The sequence below is a fragment of the Rutidosis leptorrhynchoides genome, chromosome 1 (assembly GCF_046630445.1).
Source record: "Rutidosis leptorrhynchoides isolate AG116_Rl617_1_P2 chromosome 1, CSIRO_AGI_Rlap_v1, whole genome shotgun sequence".
In the NCBI taxonomy this organism is placed as follows: Eukaryota; Viridiplantae; Streptophyta; class Magnoliopsida; order Asterales; family Asteraceae; genus Rutidosis; species Rutidosis leptorrhynchoides.
In genome coordinates, this window is record NC_092333.1 from 137,164,623 (window position 1) to 137,186,029 (window position 21,407).

Consider the following 21,407-nt stretch of genomic DNA (forward strand, 5'->3'; position numbering starts at 1 on the left):
AGTCATCTCTAGACATGGAATACCAATCTCTATTATCTCTGATAGGGATGGAAGATTTATTTCAAGATTCTGGCAGACATTACAGCAAGCATTAGGAACTCGTCTAGACATGAGTACTTCCTATCATCCACAAACTGATGGGCAGAGCGAAAGGACGATACAAACGCTTGAAGACATGCTATGAGCATGTGTTATTGATTTCAGAAACAGTTGGGATCGACTTCTACCGTTAGCAGAATTTTCCTACAACAACAGCTACCATTCAAGCATTGAGATGGCACCGTTTGAAGCACTTTATGGTAGAAAGTGCATGTCTCCGATTTATTGGAGTGAAGTGGGGGATAGACAGATTACGGGTCCCGAGATAATACAAGAAACTACCGAGAAGATCATCCAAATTCAACAACGATTGAAAACCGCCCAAAGTCGACAAAAGAGCTACGCTGACATTAAAAGAAAAGATATAGAATTTGAAATTGGAGAGATGGTCATGTTTAAAGTTGCACCATGGAAAGGCATTGTTCGATTTGTTAAAAGAGGGAAATTAAATCCAAGGTATATTGGACCATTCAAGATTATTGATCGTGTCGGACCAGTAGCTTACCGACTTGAGTTACCTCAACAACTCTCGGATGTACATAACACTTTCCACGTCTCGAATTTGAAGAAATGTTTTGCTAAAGAAGATCTCACTATTCCGTTAGATGAAATCCAAATCAACGAAAAACTTCAATTCATCGAAGAACCCGTCAAAATAATGGACCGTGAGGTTAAAAGACTTAAGCAAAACAAGATACCAATTGTTAAGGTTCGATGGAATGCTCATAGAGGACCCAAGTTCACTGGGAACGAGAAGATCAGATGAAGAAGAAATACCCGCACTTATTTCCAGAAGATACGTCAACACCTCCAACTGCTTAAAATTTCGGGACGAAATTTATTTAACGGGTAGGTACTGTAGTGACCCGAACTTTTCCATGTTTATATATATTAAATGAAATTGTTATTTACATGATTAAGTGTTTCCAACATGTTAAGCAATCAAACTTTTTAAGACTTGATTAATTGAAATAGGTTTCATATAGACAATTGACCACCCAAGTTGACCGGTGATTCACGAACGTTAAAACTTGTAAAAACTATATGATGTCATATATATGGATATATATATATATATATATATATATATATATATATATATATATATATATATATATATATATATATATATATATATATATATATAGTTAACATGCTATTATGATAAGTAAACATATCATTAAGTATATTAACAATGAACTACATATGTAAAAACAAGACTACTAACTTAAGGATTTCGAAACGAGTCATATATGTAACGATTATCGTTGTAACGACATTTAATTGTATATATATCATATTAAGATATATTAATACATCATAATATAATGATAATGTAATAATTTAACATCTCTTTAGATATAATAAACAATGGATTAACAACATTTAACAAGATCGTTAACCTAAAGGTTTCAAAACAACACTTACATGTAACGACTAACGATGACTTAACGACTCAGTTAAAATGTATATACATGTAGTGTTTTAATATGTATTCATACACTTTTGAAAGTCTTAAAGACACTTATCAAAGTACTTCTACTTAACAAAAATGCTTACAATTGCATCCTCATTCATTTTCATCAACAATTCTACTCGTATGCACTCGTATTCGTACTCGTACAATACACAGCTTCTAAATGTATTTACTATTGGTATATACACTCCAATGATCAGCTCTTAGCAGCCATTATGAGTCACCTAACACATGTGAGAACCATCATTTGGCAACTAGCATGAAATATCTCATAAAATTACAAAAATATTAGTAATCATTCATGACTTATTTACAAGTAAACAAAATTACACATCCTTTATATCTAATCCATATACCAACGACCAAAAACACCTACAAACACTTTCATTCTTCAATTTTATTCATCTAATTGATCTCTCTCAAGTTCTATCTTAAAGTTCTAAGTGTTCTTCATAAATTCTATAAGTTCTAGTTTCATAAAATCAAGAATACTTCCAAGTTTGCTAGCTTACTTCCAATCTTGTAAAGTGATCATCCAACCTCAAGAAATCTTTCTTATTTACAGTAAGATATCTTTCTAATACAAGGTAATACTCATATTCAAACTTTGATTCAATTTTTATAACTATAACAATCTTATTTCGAGTGGAAATCTTACTTGAACTTGTTTTCGTGTCATGATTCTGCTTCAAGAACTTTCAAGCCATCCAAGGATCCTTTGAAGCTAGATCTATTTTCTCATTTCAAGTATATTTACCTACTAAAATTAAGGTAGTAATGATGTTCATAACATCATTCGATTCATACATATAAAACTATCTTATTCGAAGATTTAAACTTGTAATCACTAGAACATAGTTTAGTTAAGTCTAAACTTGTTCGCAAATAAAGTTAATCCTTCTAACTTGACTTTTAAAATCAACTAAACACATGTTCTATATCTATATGATATGCTAACTTAATGATTTAAAACCTGGAAACACGAAAAACACCGTAAAACCGGATATACGCCGTCGTAGTAACACCGCGGGCTGTTTTGGGTTAGTTAATTAAAAACTATGATAAACTTTGATTTAAAAGTTGTTCTTCTGGGAAAATGATTTTTATTATGAACATGAAACTATATCCAAAAATCATGGTTAAACTCAAAGTGAAAGTATGTTTTCCAAAATGGTCATCTAGACGTCATTTTTTTGACTGAAATGACTACCTTTACAAAAACGACTTGTAACCTGTATTTCCGACTATAAACTTGTAGTGATCCGAACTTTTCCATGTTATATATTAAATGAAAATATATTTATATGATTAAATGTTTCCAACATGTTAAGCAATCAAACTTGTTAAGACTTGATTATTTGAAATGTGCTTCATATAGACAATTGACCACCCAAGTTGACCGGCGATTCACGAACGTTAAAAATTTGTAAAAACTACATGATGATATATATATGGTATATGGTTAACATGAGATTATGATAAGTAAGTATCTCACTAAGTATATTAACAATGAGTGATATACATAAAAATGAGCTTATTGAATTAAGAAACTCGAAACGATATATATAAGGATTATCGTTATAACAACATCTTACTAAGTACATATGAATCATATTAAGATATTGATACACAATGTTTAACATGATAAAATGATAATTAAGTATATCATTAAGTGTGTTAACAATGAACTACATATGTAAAACAAGACTACTAACTTAAGAATTTCGAAACGAGGCATATATGTAACGATTATCATTGTAACGACATTTTAATGTATATATATCATATTAAGATATATTCATACATTATAATATCATGATAATGTAATAATTTAACATCTCATTTAAGTATAATAATAATAATAATGAATTAATTAGATTTAACAAGATCGTTAACTTAAAGGTCTTAAAACAACACTTACATGTAATGACTAACGGTGACTTAACGACTCAGTTAAAATGTATATACATGTAGTGTATTAAGATGTATAAATACACTTTTGAAAGACTTCAAGACATATATCAAAGTATTTCTACTTAGCAAAAATGCTCAAAATTACATTCTCATTCGTTTCCATCAACAATTCTACTCGTGTACACCCGTATTTGTACTCGTATAATACACAGCTTCTAGATGTATTTACTATTGGTATATACACACCTTTAATCATTCATTCTTAGCAGCCATCTTAGAGTCAAAAATATGTAGAAACATTATTTAACAACTTGTATGACTAATGAAATAAAAACAAACTTAAGGATTTTTTTTTTCTTTATAACAAGTAATTTCGTTTTTATGATTTCACCCCATTTTTCCCTTCCATTTTCTCATACTTACACTCCAAATTCTATCTTAAAATACTCCTAACATCATACTTGATCATCTCCAAGCATTTTCACCATCTTTTAGCTTCAATTACAAGCTTTAATCATCATAAAAACAACCATTCAAGAACATTTCAAGAAATCTTGCTAGCTTACTTCCAATCTTGCAAATCCATTTCAAGTGATCATCCAATATTAAGAAATCTTTATTATTTACAGTAAGATATCTTTCTAATTCAAGGTAATACTCATATTCAAACTTTGATTCAATTTCTATAACTATAACAATCTTATTTCGAGTGGAAACCTTACTTGAACTTGTTTTCGTGTCATGATTCTGCTTCAAGAACTTTCAAGCCATCCAAGGATCCTTTGAAGCTAGATCCATTTTTATCTTTTCCAGTAGGTTTATCCACAAAACTTGAGGTAGTAATGATGTTCATAACATCATTCGATTCATACATATAAAGCTATCTTATTCGAAGATTTAAACTTGTAATCATTAGAACATAGTTTAGTTAATTCTAAACTTGTTTGCAAACAGAAGTTAATCCTTCTAGCTTTACTTTTAAAATCAACTAAACACATGTTCTATATCTTTATGATATGCTAACTTAATGATTTAAAACCTGGAAACACGATGAACACCGTAAAACCGGACATACGCCGTCGTAGTAACACCGCGGGCTGTTTTGGGTTAGTTAATTAAAAACTATGATAAACTTTGATTTAAAAGTTGTTCTTCTGAGAAAATGATTTTTCTTATGAACATGAAACTATATCCAAAAATCATGGTTAAACTCAAAGTAGAAGTATGTTTTTCAAAATGGTCATCAAGACGTTGTTCTTTCGACTGAAATGACTACCTCTTACAAAAATGACTTGTAACTTATATTTTCGACTATAAACCTATAATTTTTCTGTTTAGATTCATAAAATAGAGTTCAATATGAAACTATAGCAATTTGATTCACTCAAAACTGATTTAAAACGAAGAAGTTATGGGTAAAACAAGATTGGATATTTTTTGATTGTTGTAGCTACGGAAAATATTGTAACAAATCTATATTAATATATCCTAGCTAACTCATATTGTATTATACATGTATTTTACATGTATTCTAATATATTATGTAATCTTGGGATACCATAGACACGTATGCAAATGTTTTGACATATCATATCGACCCATGTATATATATTATTTGGAACAACCATATACACTCTATATGCAGTAATGTTGGAGTTAGCTATACAGGGTTGAGGTTGATTCCAAAAATATATATACTTTGAGTTGTGATCTAGCCTGAGATGTGTATACACTGGGTTGTGGATTGATTCAAGATAATATATCGATTTATTTCTGTACATCTAACTGTGGACAACTAGTTGTAGGTTACTAACGAGGACAGCTGACTTAATAAACTTAAAACAGTAAAACGTATTAAAAATGTTGTAAATATATTTTGAACATACTTTGATATATATGTACATATTTGTTATAGGTTCGTGAATCGACCAGTGGCCAAGTCTTACTTCCCGACGAAGTAAAAATCTGTGAAAGTGAGTTATAGTCCCACTTTTAAAAATCTAATATTTTGAGATGAGAATACATGCAGCTTTATAAATGTTTTACAAAATAGACACAAGTATGCAAAACTACATTCTATGGTTGGATTATTAAACCGAATATCGCCCTTCAAGTCTGGTAGCCTAAAAATTAGGGAAATGGCCCCTAATTGACGCGAATCCTAAAGATAGATCTATTGGGCTTAACAACCCCCATTCAGGTTATGGATGGTTTAGTAGTTCGAGATTATTATACAGACAAGGTTCTGTTTTGGGGATATTCTATGCATTAAGTTAACGTCGGTTACCAGGTGTTCAACATATGAATGATTTTTATGCACTTGCGAGTGTAATGATATTTATGAAAAATGAGAAATCTTGTGGTTTATTATTATGATTTGATAATATATAGGTTAAACCTATAACTCACCAACATTTTTGTTGACGTTTTAAGCATGTTTATTTTCAGGTGATTATTAAAAGCTTCCGCTGTTGCATACTAAAATAAGGACAAGATTTGGAGTCCATGCTTGTATGATATTGTGTAAAAACTGCATTCAAGAAACTTACTTTGATGTAATATATTTTTATTGTAAACCATTATGTAATGGTCATGTGTAAATGGTATATTTTAGATTATCATTATTTGATAATCTACGTAATACTTTTTAAACCTTTATCGATAAAATAAAGGTTATGGTTGTTATAAAAATGAATGCAGTCTTTGAAAAACGTCTCATATAGAGGTCAAAACCTCGCGACGAAATCAATTAATATGGAACGTTTATAATCAATATGAATGGGACATTTCAAAATTTATACTTTTTCTGTGTAGATTCATAAACTTAAGTTCAATATAAAACCATAGCAACTTGAAACACTCAAAACGGATTTAAAACGAAGAAGTTATGGGTAAAACAAGATTGGATAATTTTTCTTGTTGTTGCTACGTGAAAATTGGTAACAAATCTATATTAATCATATCCTAGCTAACTCATATTGTATTATACATGTATTCTAATATATTATGTAATCTTGGGATATCATATACACGAATACAATGTTTTGACATATCATATCGACCCATCTATATATATATATATATATATATATATATATATATATATATATATATATATATATATATATATATATATATATATATATATTTTGGAACAACTATAGACACTCTATATGCAGTAATGTTGGAGTTAGATATACAGGTTTGGGGTTAATTCCAAAATATTATATATACTTTGAGTTGTGATCTAGCCTGAGGCTTGTATACATGAGGTCGTGGATTGATTCGAAATAATATATATTGCTTTATTTTTTTGTACATCTAACTGTGGACAACTAGTTGTAGGTTACTAACGAGGACAGCTGACTTAATAAACTTAAAACATTAAAACGTATTAAAAATGTTGTAAATATATTTTGAACATACTTTGATATATATGTACATATTTTTTATAGGTTCGTGAATCGACCAGTGGCAAAGTCTTACTTCCCGAAGAAGTAAAAATCTGTGAAAGTGAGTTATAGTCCCACTTTTAAAATCTAATATTTTGGGATGAGAATACATGCAGTTTTATAAATGTTTTATAAAATAGACACAAGTAAATGAAACTACATTCTATGGCTGGATTATTAAATCGAATATGCCCCTTTTTAGTTTGGTAATCTAAGAATTAGGGAACAGACACACTAATTGACGCGAATCCTAAAGATAGATCTATTGGGCCCAACGAGCCCCATCCAAAGTACCAGATGCTTTAGTACTTCGAATTCATCATGTCCGAAGGGAGTCCCAGAATGATAGGGTATATTCTATATGCATCTTGTTAAGGTCGGTTACCAGGTGTTCACCATATGAATGATTTTTATCTCTATGTATGGGATGTATATTGAAATATGAAATCTTGTGGTCAATTATTACGATTTGATATATATATATATATATATATATATATATATATATATATATATATATATATATATATATATATATATATATATATATATATATATATATATATAGGTTAAACCTATAACTCACCAACATTTTTGTTGACGTTTAAAGCATGTTTATTCTCAGGTGATTATTAAGAGCTTCCGCTGTTGCATGCTAAAATATGGACACGATTTGGTGTCAGCATGCTTGTATAATATTGTTTAAAACTGCATTCGAGATTTACTTTGTTGTAACATATTAATATTGTAAACCAATATGTATTGGTAGTGTGTAAGTGTGATATTTTAGATTATCATTTCTGGATAATCTAGGTAGTGACTTTTTAACCTTTTCGATAAAATAAAGGTTGTGGTTTGTTTTAAAAACGAATGCAGTCTTTGAAAAACGTCTCATATAGAGGTCAAAACCTCGCAACGAAATCAATTAATATGGAACGTTTATAATCAATATGAACGGGACATTTCACATAAAGGGAATTCGGGAACCAAAGAAAGAGAGGGTACAGGAAAAGAAAATGGAGGATACGAGGCAAGAAGCAGAAAATGCAATCCTAGCAATAGATTCACACCAGCCTTATAAGAAAAGAGAAAGATGTCGCATCATCAGAGAATGGAGTGAAGTGTCGTTCCCGGCCCCCGATACCATATGTCCTTCGGACCTACCGGTCACCATAAATGGAAAGATTTTCAACAGAGAGGTACGAAGGATATACCTCGACAGTGGAAGTGCTTGTGATGTTATGTACGAACATTGCTTCGAACGGCTAAGTCCCACCATCAAAGCACAGTTAGGTGCCCCAAGAGTACCCTTAGTTGGATTCTCCGGAGAAAGGTGTTGGCCCATCGGAGAAATTGATCTCGACTTCACAATAGGGGAACCACCATTAGCAAGAACAGAAACCATTGATTTCGTGGTAGTCCGAGCAAACTCCCCACATAACATCCTGCTCGGGAGGGTAGCTATGAAAAAGATGGGTATAATCGTATCCACGGTGCATCAAATTTTCAAATTCCACACCCACGAGGGGATCGGCACCCTCGCATCTGTAGCGACCCCAACAAATTGTCAAGTGACGGCGTCAACTACGTGGGTCCCATTACCTGGTCACAAGTCTTTATGACAATGTTTGACCAAAATATGTCACCCTCATTTCAAAATAAAGATTGTTTTCAAAGTTTACAAGAATTGTTCAACCAAAAGTTAAGTTACAAGGTTATAAGTACATTTGAAATCTAGGCGACACGGTTTAAAGTAAAGTCAAAAGACGCTCCAAGTAATGCATGTATACTCGACATCCAATGCAAGTATCAAATAGTGAGCGGAAGCATGTATCACATATCGTGCAAGACCTGAGAAAAACATAGAAATCTGTCAACGAAAACGTTGGTGAAATCATAGGTTTAAGTAAGTAAGTGAGTAAAAGTAAGTAAGTCGAACCACAAGGTTTGCAAAGTTGAAATAATAGTAACACATTCTAAAAGTTAATATTCACGAGCACCCAATTATCAAAACTTAACATTCCGTCCGTTGAATACCCCATCAATTAGTGCTAGAACAACACTGTTTCCCGAAAATATATTTCATCCGTAGACGGTAGCGAACCGTCAAAGATGAGGGTTGTCAAACCCATATGGCCATATAACATAAGTTCTCGCTTACACCATCTGATGTAACTAATGATAATCGGATTGAGGATTTTTGTTCTAAACTCGTATGTAGAATGTTTGTTTTCCCGTTCTTGTGTTCACTTAGTTCAAAAGAATCGTTTATGTTTTCTCATCCCAAAAGTAAGTTCAAAAGAGTAAAAAGTGGGACTATGATCTCACCTTGAGTGCAAGATTTAATAAAGTACTTCAACAAGTAGACGCGTGCAAAGACAAAGCTAGTCTTGACCTAAACATATAGGTTGTATCAATAACGGTAAACACAAACGGTCAAAGATGTTCAATTAGTCCTATGGCTCAATACGACTCGATTAATATAGCATGTGAAGCAAATTGTCAAGTTTCATGCAAGATACAAGTATAAAAGCATGTTAGGAAGATTGTATAATTAATTGGTTAAGTTTGACAAAAAGTCAAACTTGGTCGGGTCAAAGTCAACGGAAAAGTCAACGGGGTCGGGTTGGGTATCCGACAATTTTTCTAAGTTATATAATCATATATGAGCATGTTGGCCAAGTTTCATGTTAATCGGGGGTCCGTAGCATAGCAAACATTTTTATGTCAAATGACCAAAGCAAACAGCCAGTTTTAGTACAATGGGACGGCGTCCCAAATGGCTAGACGGCGTCCCACAATGAAGGGTGGGACGGCGTCCTGACATCCTAGACGGCGTCTAGGTTCAAAATGTGGGACGGCGTCCCCAGTATCTGGACGGCGTCCTGATCGGTTTCCAGGCCCTGTTTGCTGTATTCCTCAAATGGACGAACCAAAACACAAACAATCACATTTTATGATCCGCAAACAATTAGAACATGTATTTTATATCATCGGAAAGCTCTTTCAACAAGGAACGCAACTAAGCACTTTTCATCAAGCAAAAACATCATATACTATAACCGAAATCCCGCCAAGTGATCAATAGAGGTTTATTTTCAAGTTTCAAGTTTATCAATTGCAATTTAAGTTTCGGGAATCCAATTTATACATATGATATGCCATTTTGAAGGTAATGAAACATGTAATACAACTAAACACTTATCAATAACATTAATAAGCATTCAACGCATCAAAAGTTCGTTTTAAGAGTTGTCAACCCTAACCAAAAGTTCACAAAATCAATAATCGCGTTTATGAAGTTTCTTTAATCAATCTATACATCAAAATGAAGCTAATGATACTAGTAACACTTTTAAAACATGCACATTAACAATCTAATAACATTTGATCATCCGAAATCAAGGATTTAGCAAGTAATTTTCATAATGAACTAGTTACACCAAAAATAACAAATCGAGCATACAAATTACATACACGACATCACAATGAGCCATAGACACTAATTAACATACTTTTAAGTCAAGAACACAAATTTAAAGAAAAACTAGTGTTTTAGAAATGTTACCCAAACGAGATGAAGTTGGTACCAAGATGAAGAGGATGAAGAGAGGATCACGAATATGTAATTTATTTTGTTGTAAGCCTCCTAGATCGAATTTAGATGATGATTGAATGAATTTGGAAATTGGGTGTGTTCTTGCTAGAGAGAAAGAGAGAGAGAGAGAGATGGTTGAATGGTGGTGATTGGGGTGGACTAGGTGACCTAGTCAACTAGTTTGCCCCGTGTCAATTTTAGTCCCTCGAGTTTGTAGTCGGGTGCGGAAAATACCTAAACGGAATATTTTAAAACGCGTATTAAAATCCGATAACGAGAATATTTAGAATGTTAGCTAACGGAGGTTACGAATCTAGATACGAGGAATATTATCTAAAAAGAAAAAGACGGCGTTAAAAAATAATTTAACGGAAAAATGCGGGATGTTACATTATCCACACCTCAAAAGAAATTTCGTCCCGAAATTTAGTTGGAAGTAGTAGTCGATATCTCTTACTCGAGACTTAGAGTAGTAACTCTACGAATGAGTGAAGGTACTTTCTTGGACATTCCACGAATCCGGATAGTCGGGGTGTTACGTTGTATTGAGGTTCGATTTCACGATCCATGATTTCAACCAGTTTTCCCATGAAGAGGAGTTTGTCATCAATAGTTGGTGCATCTAAAAGGATTGCACATTCCTGTTCCGCATGACACGTTTCTAAGTTTGTTACACGAAATGTAGGATAAACGGAAACTTAATTGAGTCGGAAGTTCTAAACGGTAGGAAGCGGTTCCAATACGCCCCAAGGTTTCAAAAGGTTCAATATTGTGGTTATAACCTTCCTCGATTTCCCAAAATGGATTACACCTTTCCAAGGTGCGGGTTCTCAATATTACGCGATTACACACTGGGATTTGTGAGGTTTTCATCTAAGTTTGGTATAACTCTTCTGGCGACCATGGGTTGTCTCTAGCCCTCCTCGGACTTGAACGATCTCAATTGTTGTTTCTTGATGGAGTTCAGATTTGGCGATTTGCTTGCCGCATGCTTTGGTTAAATGAACAGGGGTATGACATTTGCGGTCATATAGGGTTTCGGAAGTGCTGCGTTAATATACGAGTGATAGCTGTCGTAGTAAGGGGAACTACTAAAGGTGACAATACCAGTCTGTAACATGTCTTTCCAAGATTGAATCGTACGTTTGCTCGGTTCGTCGGTTGTGGGAGATACGCGGTACATATGTCTAAGCGGGTTCCCAAGGTCTCTTGCAACGCTAGAGGTGAAACGAGTATTTCGATACAGGATAAATGACGAAGATACACCGTGTTGGAATAGAATTTCTTAAGATATGTTTGAACAAGTCAGTTAGGGTTCGAAAAATGTTCGTTAGGACTATTCACCCTAGTGGCGAATACTAATGTAATATGAGGAGTTTCTCTATCCATGGAGAAATGTTACAAGGAGTTTCCTTAACGGAAATGCGAGCGATGAGGATAGGAGTGAAATGAGGACTTTGAATAGGATGAGCTTACATCTCGAGGTTGCCATAACGTGCCTCTAGTTGTCAAAAAAAAAAAAAAAATGAAGTCTGAAAGAGAAACGAGATAGTACACGTAATTGTATAGTTCGGGGTTGAATAATGGTTGGACGATTATCAGCAACGCAAGGGCGTTAAATCAAAGAAGAGTGAAGTATCGTTGGATTGTGTGTTATCTTAAATTCCAGTAATATCAGACGGTAACGGTGGAATAACATAGGTATGTAGTGTGGTACGTGATGACAAGAATATTGATCGGATCCACAATTTAGTATTTGAATTCCTCGTGCAAAATAACGAATTTCCGTTCCGTTGATTTCGAGTCGAGGGAGTATGCCTTTCGGCGTCCAAGTAGAAATATTTCCATATTTGAGTCCCATCTGGTGTTGTACGAATTTTGCTAGAAATGTTGGTGTGAAGAATCACGCTCAAGGTTCGATCGCGGAGAGATTAAAGTCGTGTAACACGAGAAAAGTCAGAAATGAATTTTCGGTAAGAACCGGTGAGATCTAAGATGTTTTTTTTTTTTTTTTTTTTTTTTTTTTTTTTTTTTTTTTTTCGAATACAAGTCTGAGTTGGGAGAGTTCCCTGATTACATATGGCTTGATTTCGAGATTGATTGTAATGCCTTGACCATTAACATCATAGTCTAGAAAATTGAACTTAGTTGAATAAGTTAAGATGTCATCTATAAATACGATAACAGATTTGTCTAGATAAGTTTGCATACGTGGTTTAGGAGGTTCATGAATACGGACGGAGTCCTAAATAAATCGACGGTACTAAGAGAGACTTACAACTAACGTTGCGAGTTCGGAAGATGGCTTAGGAGACATCGTCTCACTTAACCCCCAATTGATGATAACCGGAACGGAGGTCGATTTGGAACATACGGGATTCGTGCAAATAATCATGAGGTCATGGATGCGAGGGAGAGGGTATCGGTTTCCAACCGAAAATTTCTTAGTTCACAATAATCTATACATAAATGTAGGGCAACAATACCTCCTTAATGAATAGGTTTTGAGTTCCTTAGTTCTATAGGTGTCGAGTTCAATTTCTTAACGTATATCCTCCGATAATATTTATAGGCACACAATATTTTTCCGTTGGTCGCTTAAATCGCCTAAATAGTATCTAGGGGAAAAGATGGAAGGTAATGAGTACAAGTCAAAGTCTTGGTTGTAAAACGTCTAGCGGTAATCGAATCGAACAAGTATGAAGTATACGGTTTGTTGTGAAGAAACGTACCCGTGACTAGTCCATCGTCGTCTCGGGCATCCTAGGTGTCGATGTTGAAAGTTCAATGGCGTGCGTTGGGGTTGATTTCTTCTTTGGGCACACATTCCTAAAATGACCCAGTTGGCCACACTCAAAGCATGCACCCGTCCTGTGTGCGTTGGGCACCCTTCGAGCGACGGTAACGGTACCCTTACAGACATGGGCCACACGGCCACTTCTTTGACACTTGACGCAAAATGGTTTGCCACATTCACCAAAATGATGTTTGCGACACTTGTTACAGTGAGGTAGGGTTCCGGCATACCCCTTCTTGCCGCCGGGGGTGAAAGGCTTCTTGGAGATGTTGTTATTGTTGTGGTTGCTTGGTTGCGAGGCTTCCCATTTTCTTTTGTTGTTACCCGGGTGGTTCTCGACCATTCGTACCGGTGCTTCCATTTCATTCACCGTTTCTAAAGTTTGGTGGGCCTTTGTTAAAGCCTCTTGTAGGTTAGTGGGTTGGGATGCCATTACCCCGTGTTGAATGCTCTTAGGGAGGCCATCCATGTAAAGTTCGACTCTTAGGGATTCGGGAGTCATGAGATTTGGACACATTGAGACTAGTTCGGTAAACCGTTGATTATAAGCTCCGAGGTCATTCCCGACCGTTCTTAAATTCCTTAGCCCTTGCTCGAGCCTTCGAGTCTCATCGCGCGGGAAGTATTCGGTGATCATTCTTTCTCTTAATTCGGTCCAAGAGAGTGTAAGGGCTTCATCGATACCCACTGATTGTACATATGTGTTCCACCATGAGAGAGCGATACCGGTAAGAGTGAGGGTGGAAAACTTGACCTTATCTTGGTCCTGACAACCGCTTATGCTAAAAACGGATTCTGTTTGTTCAAACCATCGGGTGAGAGTAACCAGTCCCCCGGTTCCATCGAAAGTGGGAGGATTGTACTTCATGAAGTTCTTGCAGGAGCAACCTTCGATTGAATTACCGGCTCCATGATTGTTGTTGTTAGAAAAGTGATTGGCCACGGCGGTACCCACGGCGGTGGTTATCATTCGTTGAAGAGCTTGTTCTAGAGTTTCGAGAGGAGTGTTGTGTTGACCTTGGTGAGCCATTGTTCCTTCATGAGACAAGAATATCGTTGGTTAGTATTTTCAACAATACTAACCGTGGCATGGAATAAGGATAGAGAGAAAATTTTCCTTGACTCGCCTTAAATTCTCTATGTCATAATGTCGGAACGTCCATGTGAATCACCGTAATATAATCCCGGAAATTATATTACCCTGATTCTCATGTGCATTTAACATTACTTCATAAATTCAAGGTGGCGCATCAACAAAATTTATCAACGTAAGATCAAGATCGAATACGAGTTAGATATGATAGAAGAGTTCGAGTATAAATGCACAATTAGTCAAATAATTCCTACTTCAGTCTATATGCCGGTTGTAGTCTAGATTCACCTATGTACCCTATGACTCGGGGTGGACACAAATGAACTCTAAATCCCTACAACCAAGGCTCTGATACCACTTGTAGCGACCCCGACAAATCGTCAAGTGACGGCGTCGACTACGTGGGTCCCATTACCTGGTCACAAGTCTTTATGACAATGTTTGACCAAAATATGTCACCCTCATTTCAAAATAAAGATTGTTTTCAAAGTTTACAAGAATTGTTCAACCAAAAGTTAAGTTACAAGGTTATAAGTACATTTGAAATCTAGGCGACACGGTTTAAAGTAAAGTCAAAAGACGCTCCAAGTAATGCATGTATACTCGACATCCAATGCAAGTATCAAATAGTGAGCGGAAGCATGTATCACATATCGTGCAAGACCTGAGAAAAACATAGAAATCTGTCAACGAAAACGTTGGTGAAATCATAGGTTTAAGTAAGTAAGTGAGTAAAAGTAAGTAAGTCGAACCACAAGGTTTGCAAAGTTGAAATAATAGTAACACATTCTAAAAGTTAATATTCACGAGCACCCAATTATCAAAACTTAACATTCCGTCCGTTGAATACCCCATCAATTAGTGCTAGAACAACACTGTTTCCCGAAAATATATTTCATCCGTAGACGGTAGCGAACCGTCAAAGATGAGGGTTGTCAAACCCATATGGCCATATAACATAAGTTCTCGCTTACACCATCTGATGTAACTAATGATAATCGGATTGAGGATTTTTGTTCTAAACTCGTATGTAGAATGTTTGTTTTCCCGTTCTTGTGTTCACTTAGTTCAAAAGAATCGTTTATGTTTTCTCATCCCAAAAGTAAGTTCAAAAGAGTAAAAAGTGGGACTATGATCTCACCTTGAGTGCAAGAGTTAATAAAGTACTTCAACAAGTAGACGCGTGCAAAGACAAAGCTAGTCTTGACCTAAACATATAGGTTGTATCAATAACGGTAAACACAAACGGTCAAAGATGTTCAATTAGTCCTATGGCTCAATACGACTCGATTAATATAGCATGTGAAGCAAATTGTCAAGTTTCATGCAAGATACAAGTATAAAAGCATGTTAGGAAGATTGTATAATTAATTGGTTAAGTTTGACAAAAAGTCAAACTTGGTCGGGTCAAAGTCAACGAAAAAGTCAACGGGGTCGGGTTGGGTATCCGACAATTTTTCTAAGTTATATAATCATATATGAGCATGTTGGCCAAGTTTCATGTTAATCGGGGGTCCGTAGCATAGCAAACATTTTTATGTCAAATGACCAAAGCAAACAGCCAGTTTTAGTACAATGGGACGGCGTCCCAAATGGCTAGACGGCGTCCCACAATGAAGGGTGGGACGGCGTCCTGACATCCTAGACGGCGTCTAGGTTCAAAATGTGGGACGGCGTCCCCAGTATCTGGACGGCGTCCTGATCGGTTTCCAGGCCCTGTTTGCTGTATTCCTCAAATGGACGAACCAAAACACAAACAATCACATTTTATGATCCGCAAACAATTAGAACATGTATTTTATATCATCGGAAAGCTCTTTCGACAAGGAACGCAACTAAGCACTTTTCATCAAGCAAAAACATCATATACTATAACCGAAATCCCGCCAAGTGATCAATAGAGGTTTATTTTCAAGTTTCAAGTTTATCAATTGCAATTTAAGTTTCGGGAATCCAATTTATACATATGATATGCCATTTTGAAGGTAATGAAACATGTAATACAACTAAACACTTATCAATAACATTAATAAGCATTCAACGCATCAAAAGTTCGTTTTAAGAGTTGTCAACCCTAACCAAAAGTTCACAAAATCAATAATCGCGTTTATGAAGTTTCTTTAATCAATCTATACATCAAAATGAAGCTAATGATACTAGTAACACTTTTAAAACATGCACATTAACAATCTAATAACATTTGATCATCCGAAATCAAGGATTTAGCAAGTAATTTTCATAATGAACTAGTTACACCAAAAACAACAAATCGAGCATACAAATTACATACACGACATCACAATGAGCCATAGACACTAATTAACATACTTTTAAGTCAAGAACACAAATTTAAAGAAAAACTAGTGTTTTAGAAATGTTACCCAAACGAGATGAAGTTGGTACCAAGATGAAGAGGATGAAGAGAGGATCACGAATATGTAATTTATTTTGTTGTAAGCCTCCTAGATCGAATTTAGATGATGATTGAATGAATTTGGAAATTGGGTGTGTTCTTGCTAGAGAGAAAGAGAGAGAGAGAGAGAGATGGTTGAATGGTGGTGATTGGGGTGGACTAGGTGACCTAGTCAACTAGTTTGCCCCGTGTCAATTTTAGTCCCTCGAGTTTGTAGTCGGGTGCGGAAAATACCTAAACGGAATATTTTAAAACGCGTATTAAAATCCGATAACGAGAATATTTAGAATGTTAGCTAACGGAGGTTACGAATCTAGATACGAGGAATATTATCTAAAAAGAAAAAGACGGCGTTAAAAAATAATTTAACGGAAAAATGCGGGATGTTACAGCATCAACGTATGACAGGAATAAGGTAATCTTCGCCATAAAAGAAACAATGAAAGAGCCAACCGAGTGTGTCCTAGGAGCTTCGGAGGAGGATCCACAAGTAGAAAAGATATCAGTAAACCCGATGTTTCTGGATCAGCAGATCAACATAGGAAAAAACTTTCCAGCATCCACCAAGCAAAAGCTCCGAAAGTTACTTCAAGCCAATGTGGATGTATTTGCTTGGGAAAATAGTGATATGACCGGGATACCACGAACCATCAATGTACAAGGGTCGTCCTTCGAAACGGAGCATCGACTCAACGAGCACAAACACCTCGAACCAGTGCATCAAAAAAAATGAAACTTTGCACCAGAAAGGGACGAAGCGGCCTGTAAAGAAGTAGAAGGCCTGTTAAAAGCGGGAATCATTCGCGAAGCAAAATACCCCTCGTGGGTCGCTAATCCCGTGATGGTGAAGAAATCAGACGGAGGATGGAGAATGTGCATCGACTTCACCAACATCAACAAAGCCTGTCCCAAAGATTGTTACCCCTACCCGAAATCGATTAGAAAGTCGAATCCCTAACCGGGTACCGATACAAAAGCTTCCTGGATGCTTACAAAGGGTACCATCAGATCAAAATGGCTAAGGAGGATGAAGAAAAAACATCCTTCTTCACCAGCAAGGGAATCTGTTGTTATCAAAAGATGCCCTTCAGTCTAAAAAATGCAGGGGCAACTTATCAAAGGCTAGTCGACAAAGCCTTTCACGATCAGCTGAGAAGAAATCTGGAAGCCTATGTAGATGACATGGTAATCAAGAGTCGGAAGGAAGAAAATTTGATAGAGGATATCCAGGAAACCTTTGATAAGCTTCGGGCAATAAACATGAAGCTAAACCCGAAGAAATGTTCCTTTAGAGTTGAAGAATGAAAATTTCTTGGGTATTACATCACCAGAAAGGGGATCCAGGCGAATCCGAAAAAAGTGGACAGGTTAAAACAGCTCTAAACCCCCGCAACCATAAAAGACATGTAGAGCCTGAATGAGAAGCTAGCGTCACTTAGCAGATTCGTATCAAAGGGAGCAGAGAAACAACTACCTTCTTCAGAATTCTGAAGGGATGCTTGGGAAAAAAGAAAATTGTCTGGAACGAAGAAGCGGAGAGGGCATTCGTTGAAATGAAGGAATACATCGCCAAACTCCCTACCTTAACCTCTCCCGAAGAAGGAGAAACACTCTTCATATACTTGGCTGCTTCGAAAGAATGCATCAGCACAATATTGGTCACCGAACGAGAGAAAGCGTAAGTACCAACATACTTCGTCAGCCGAGTACTTCAAGGAGCCGAGCTGAATTATCCAGAACTTGAGAAACTCACTCTAGCACTCGTCCATACAGCTAGGAAACTCCGAAGATACTTCCAAGCACATCAAATAGTGGTACTTACTAACAAACCAATCAGGCAAGTGCTCTCGAAACCTGAAAAATCGAGGAGAATGGCCAAATGGGCCATTGAGTTAGGAGAGCATGACATTGAGTTCCGGGTCAGGCATACAATCAAAGGACAAGTTCTAACAGATTTCATCGCTGAAACAGATAGTGTAAATGAAGAAGACGTGAAGAACTCAACCCAAGTTATCACCCCAAAGATCAAAAATGAAGAGTGGAAGTTGTACACCGACGGTGCGTCAAGCTCCGATGGATCAGGTGCTGGTCTAATGTTAGTAAATCCCGAAGGAAAAGAGTTCACTTATGTACTTCATTTTGAATTCAATACAACCAACAACGAAGCAGAATACAAAGCTCTGCTAGCAAGATTGAGAACGGCGAAGGAATTAAAAATCCTTCATCTCCGAGCCTTCGTTGACTCACAGCTAGTGTCTAACCAGATCAAGGGCACCTTTGAAGCAAAGCAACCCACCATCCAACAACACTTGTCAAAAGCAAAAGAACTGATCGAAATCTTCAAAAGTTTTGATATCGAGCATGTCCGAAGAAGTCAAAATAAGAAGGCAGACGCACTGAGTAAGCTTGCTTCGTTGACATTTGAGCACCTCACAAAAGAAGTCTTGGTAGAGGTGCTAGAAAAGTAATCAATCCTAGAGGAAGAAGTCAATGACCTCATACAAGAAGATGAGGTAACATGGATGACTCTGCTACAAGCATATCTTGAGACAGGGAAATTACCAGAGGATAGAAACAAAGCAAGGAAGATAAGGATAAAGGCATCTTCGTACAAAATTATGAACGGAGCACTATACCGAAGGTCCTTTCACACCCCATGGCTTCGATGTGTAGGGCCAAAGCAAGCAACTGTCATAATCCAAGAGATGCACAAATGAATATGTGGTCTACACGCGGGTCCAAGGTCAGTAGTCGCCAAAATTATGAGACTAGGGTACTATTAGCCTACAATGCACCATGACACCACGACGGTGCTGCAAACCTGTGAGTCTTGTTAAATCCACTCAAATGTCCCGAGGCTGCCCAAACAAGAACTAATCTCTATCACATCTGCGTGGCCGTTCGTAAAATGGGGAATAGACATAGTTGGACCCATTAGCGACACACCAGGAAGCCCAAGATTCCTACTGGTAGCAATTGATTACTTCACCAAATGGGCCGAAGCAAAATCGTTGGCAACAATCACTGGTAAGCAGATAGAGAAATTTGTCTGGGAACACATTGTATGCAGGTTCGGAGTTCCCCAGGAAATAGTCTCGGACAATGGGAAACAATTCGCAGAAGGAATATTCCCAAAATTTTGCAAACAATTGAAAATTCAGCAAAGCTACACCTCGGTATATCATCCCCAAGGTAATGGACAGGTGGAGGTAACAAACCGGGACATAATCAAAGGAATAGAGAAACGCTTGGGCAAATGCAGAAAGGGGTGGGTCGATGAGCTTCCCTTGGTGTTGTGGGCACATAGGACAACTCCAAAACGAAGCAATGGTGAAACCCCCTACAGTCTTGCATACGGAACAGAAGCCGTTCTTCCCGCAGAAATACAGGTACTAACAGAAAGAACAGCGAACAGCGAACAACGAAAACAATGAAGAAAACCTTCGAGCTAACTTGGATCTGCTCGAAGAAAGAAGAGAAGCAGCTGTGATTCGGGAAGCCTCATACAAACGAATGATTGAAGGCTATTACAACAAGAGAGTAAAACCCTCAACCTTCAAAGTAGGAGAATATGTCCTAATGTTAAACAGTGCAAGCAAGGTGAAATACGAAGGAAAATTGGGACCAAATTGGAAAGGCCCCTATGTGATTGCACAAGTGTTGGAAAAAGGCTCCTACAAGCTGGAAACAACAACCGGTAAACCAATACCAAGGGCATGGAATGCAACCAACCTCAAAAAGTTTTATCATTAGAAGTCTTGTACTTTTTGTTTTGTAATATGTAGTTGAAAGATGCAAAATTGGTAGTTGAAGCCTATAAACTTCCTACACGAAGCTTAATGAATTTCTTAACTACTTTTGATAAACTAATGTCTTGACAAAATTAAAATTCCATATAGAAAATTATGTGCGAAAAATGACAGCCGGCACGAAAAATAACCCTGTCATAATCCACACTATACCGAGTAACGAGGCAAAATAGGCTCCGGAATACTCGACGTAAGGAAACAAGTTTTCCTTAAAAGTGATCACTGCACCACCATCCTGCAAGGTAGAGAGTTTTTTACCCATCCAAGCAGGATAAAAATCCATGGTAACACATATAAAAAAGCATGCTAAAATTAAACGAACTAGAGTTATGCCATACATGACCATTGTTCAAATAAAAAGGGCGATAAAGCCCAGGCACCTAGGCCAAACAAAAGATGATAATTGTTTCAAACGATTACAAACAATAACTAGTTAATGGGGGCATCAACTTTTCCAGACTCTCCCATAACTTCAGGAACCTCCAGGAGAGTTTCTTCATCATCTTCATGAACTGCGGGCACAACAGTAGCAAGAGTCTTCAAAATCTCACTAGGATCGGCATCAACCTTGGCTGAGATGGTCTTGACATAATCAAAATCAGCTTGCTCGAGCTCATCAAAAGCAGAGTCAACTATCGCCTTTCCTTGATCAGTATAATCGGCAAAGTCAGCAAGCTGCACAACCCCCTTAGACGCCAAATCACCTATCACTTCACACCTGGCCTGAACTTTTGAAGCTAACACCACATTACCAA

General features: G+C 36.4%; 1 protein-coding gene across 1 annotated transcript; it reads left to right on the top strand.

Annotated features, from left to right (window-relative positions):
* The first annotated feature begins 18,396 nt into the window (after nucleotides 1-18,396).
* On the top strand, nucleotides 18,397-19,311 carry LOC139889404 (uncharacterized). Its single transcript, XM_071872362.1, has 2 exons — nucleotides 18,397-18,521; nucleotides 18,681-19,311. The coding sequence occupies exons 1-2, from the start codon at nucleotides 18,397-18,399 to the stop codon at nucleotides 19,309-19,311; spliced, it is 756 nt and encodes a 251-aa protein (XP_071728463.1).
* Nucleotides 19,312-21,407: the final 2,096 nt, after the last annotated feature.

Excerpts from the sequence above, each read along its gene's own strand:
- LOC139889404 (XM_071872362.1), top strand. The coding sequence starts at position 18,397 with ATGAAGGAATACATCGCCAAACTCCCTACCTTAACCTCTCCCGAAGAA. Across the intron at positions 18,522-18,680 it reads GTCACCGAACGAGAGAAAGC|GCAAGTGCTCTCGAAACCTG; the intron begins GTAAGTACCAAC and ends CAAACCAATCAG.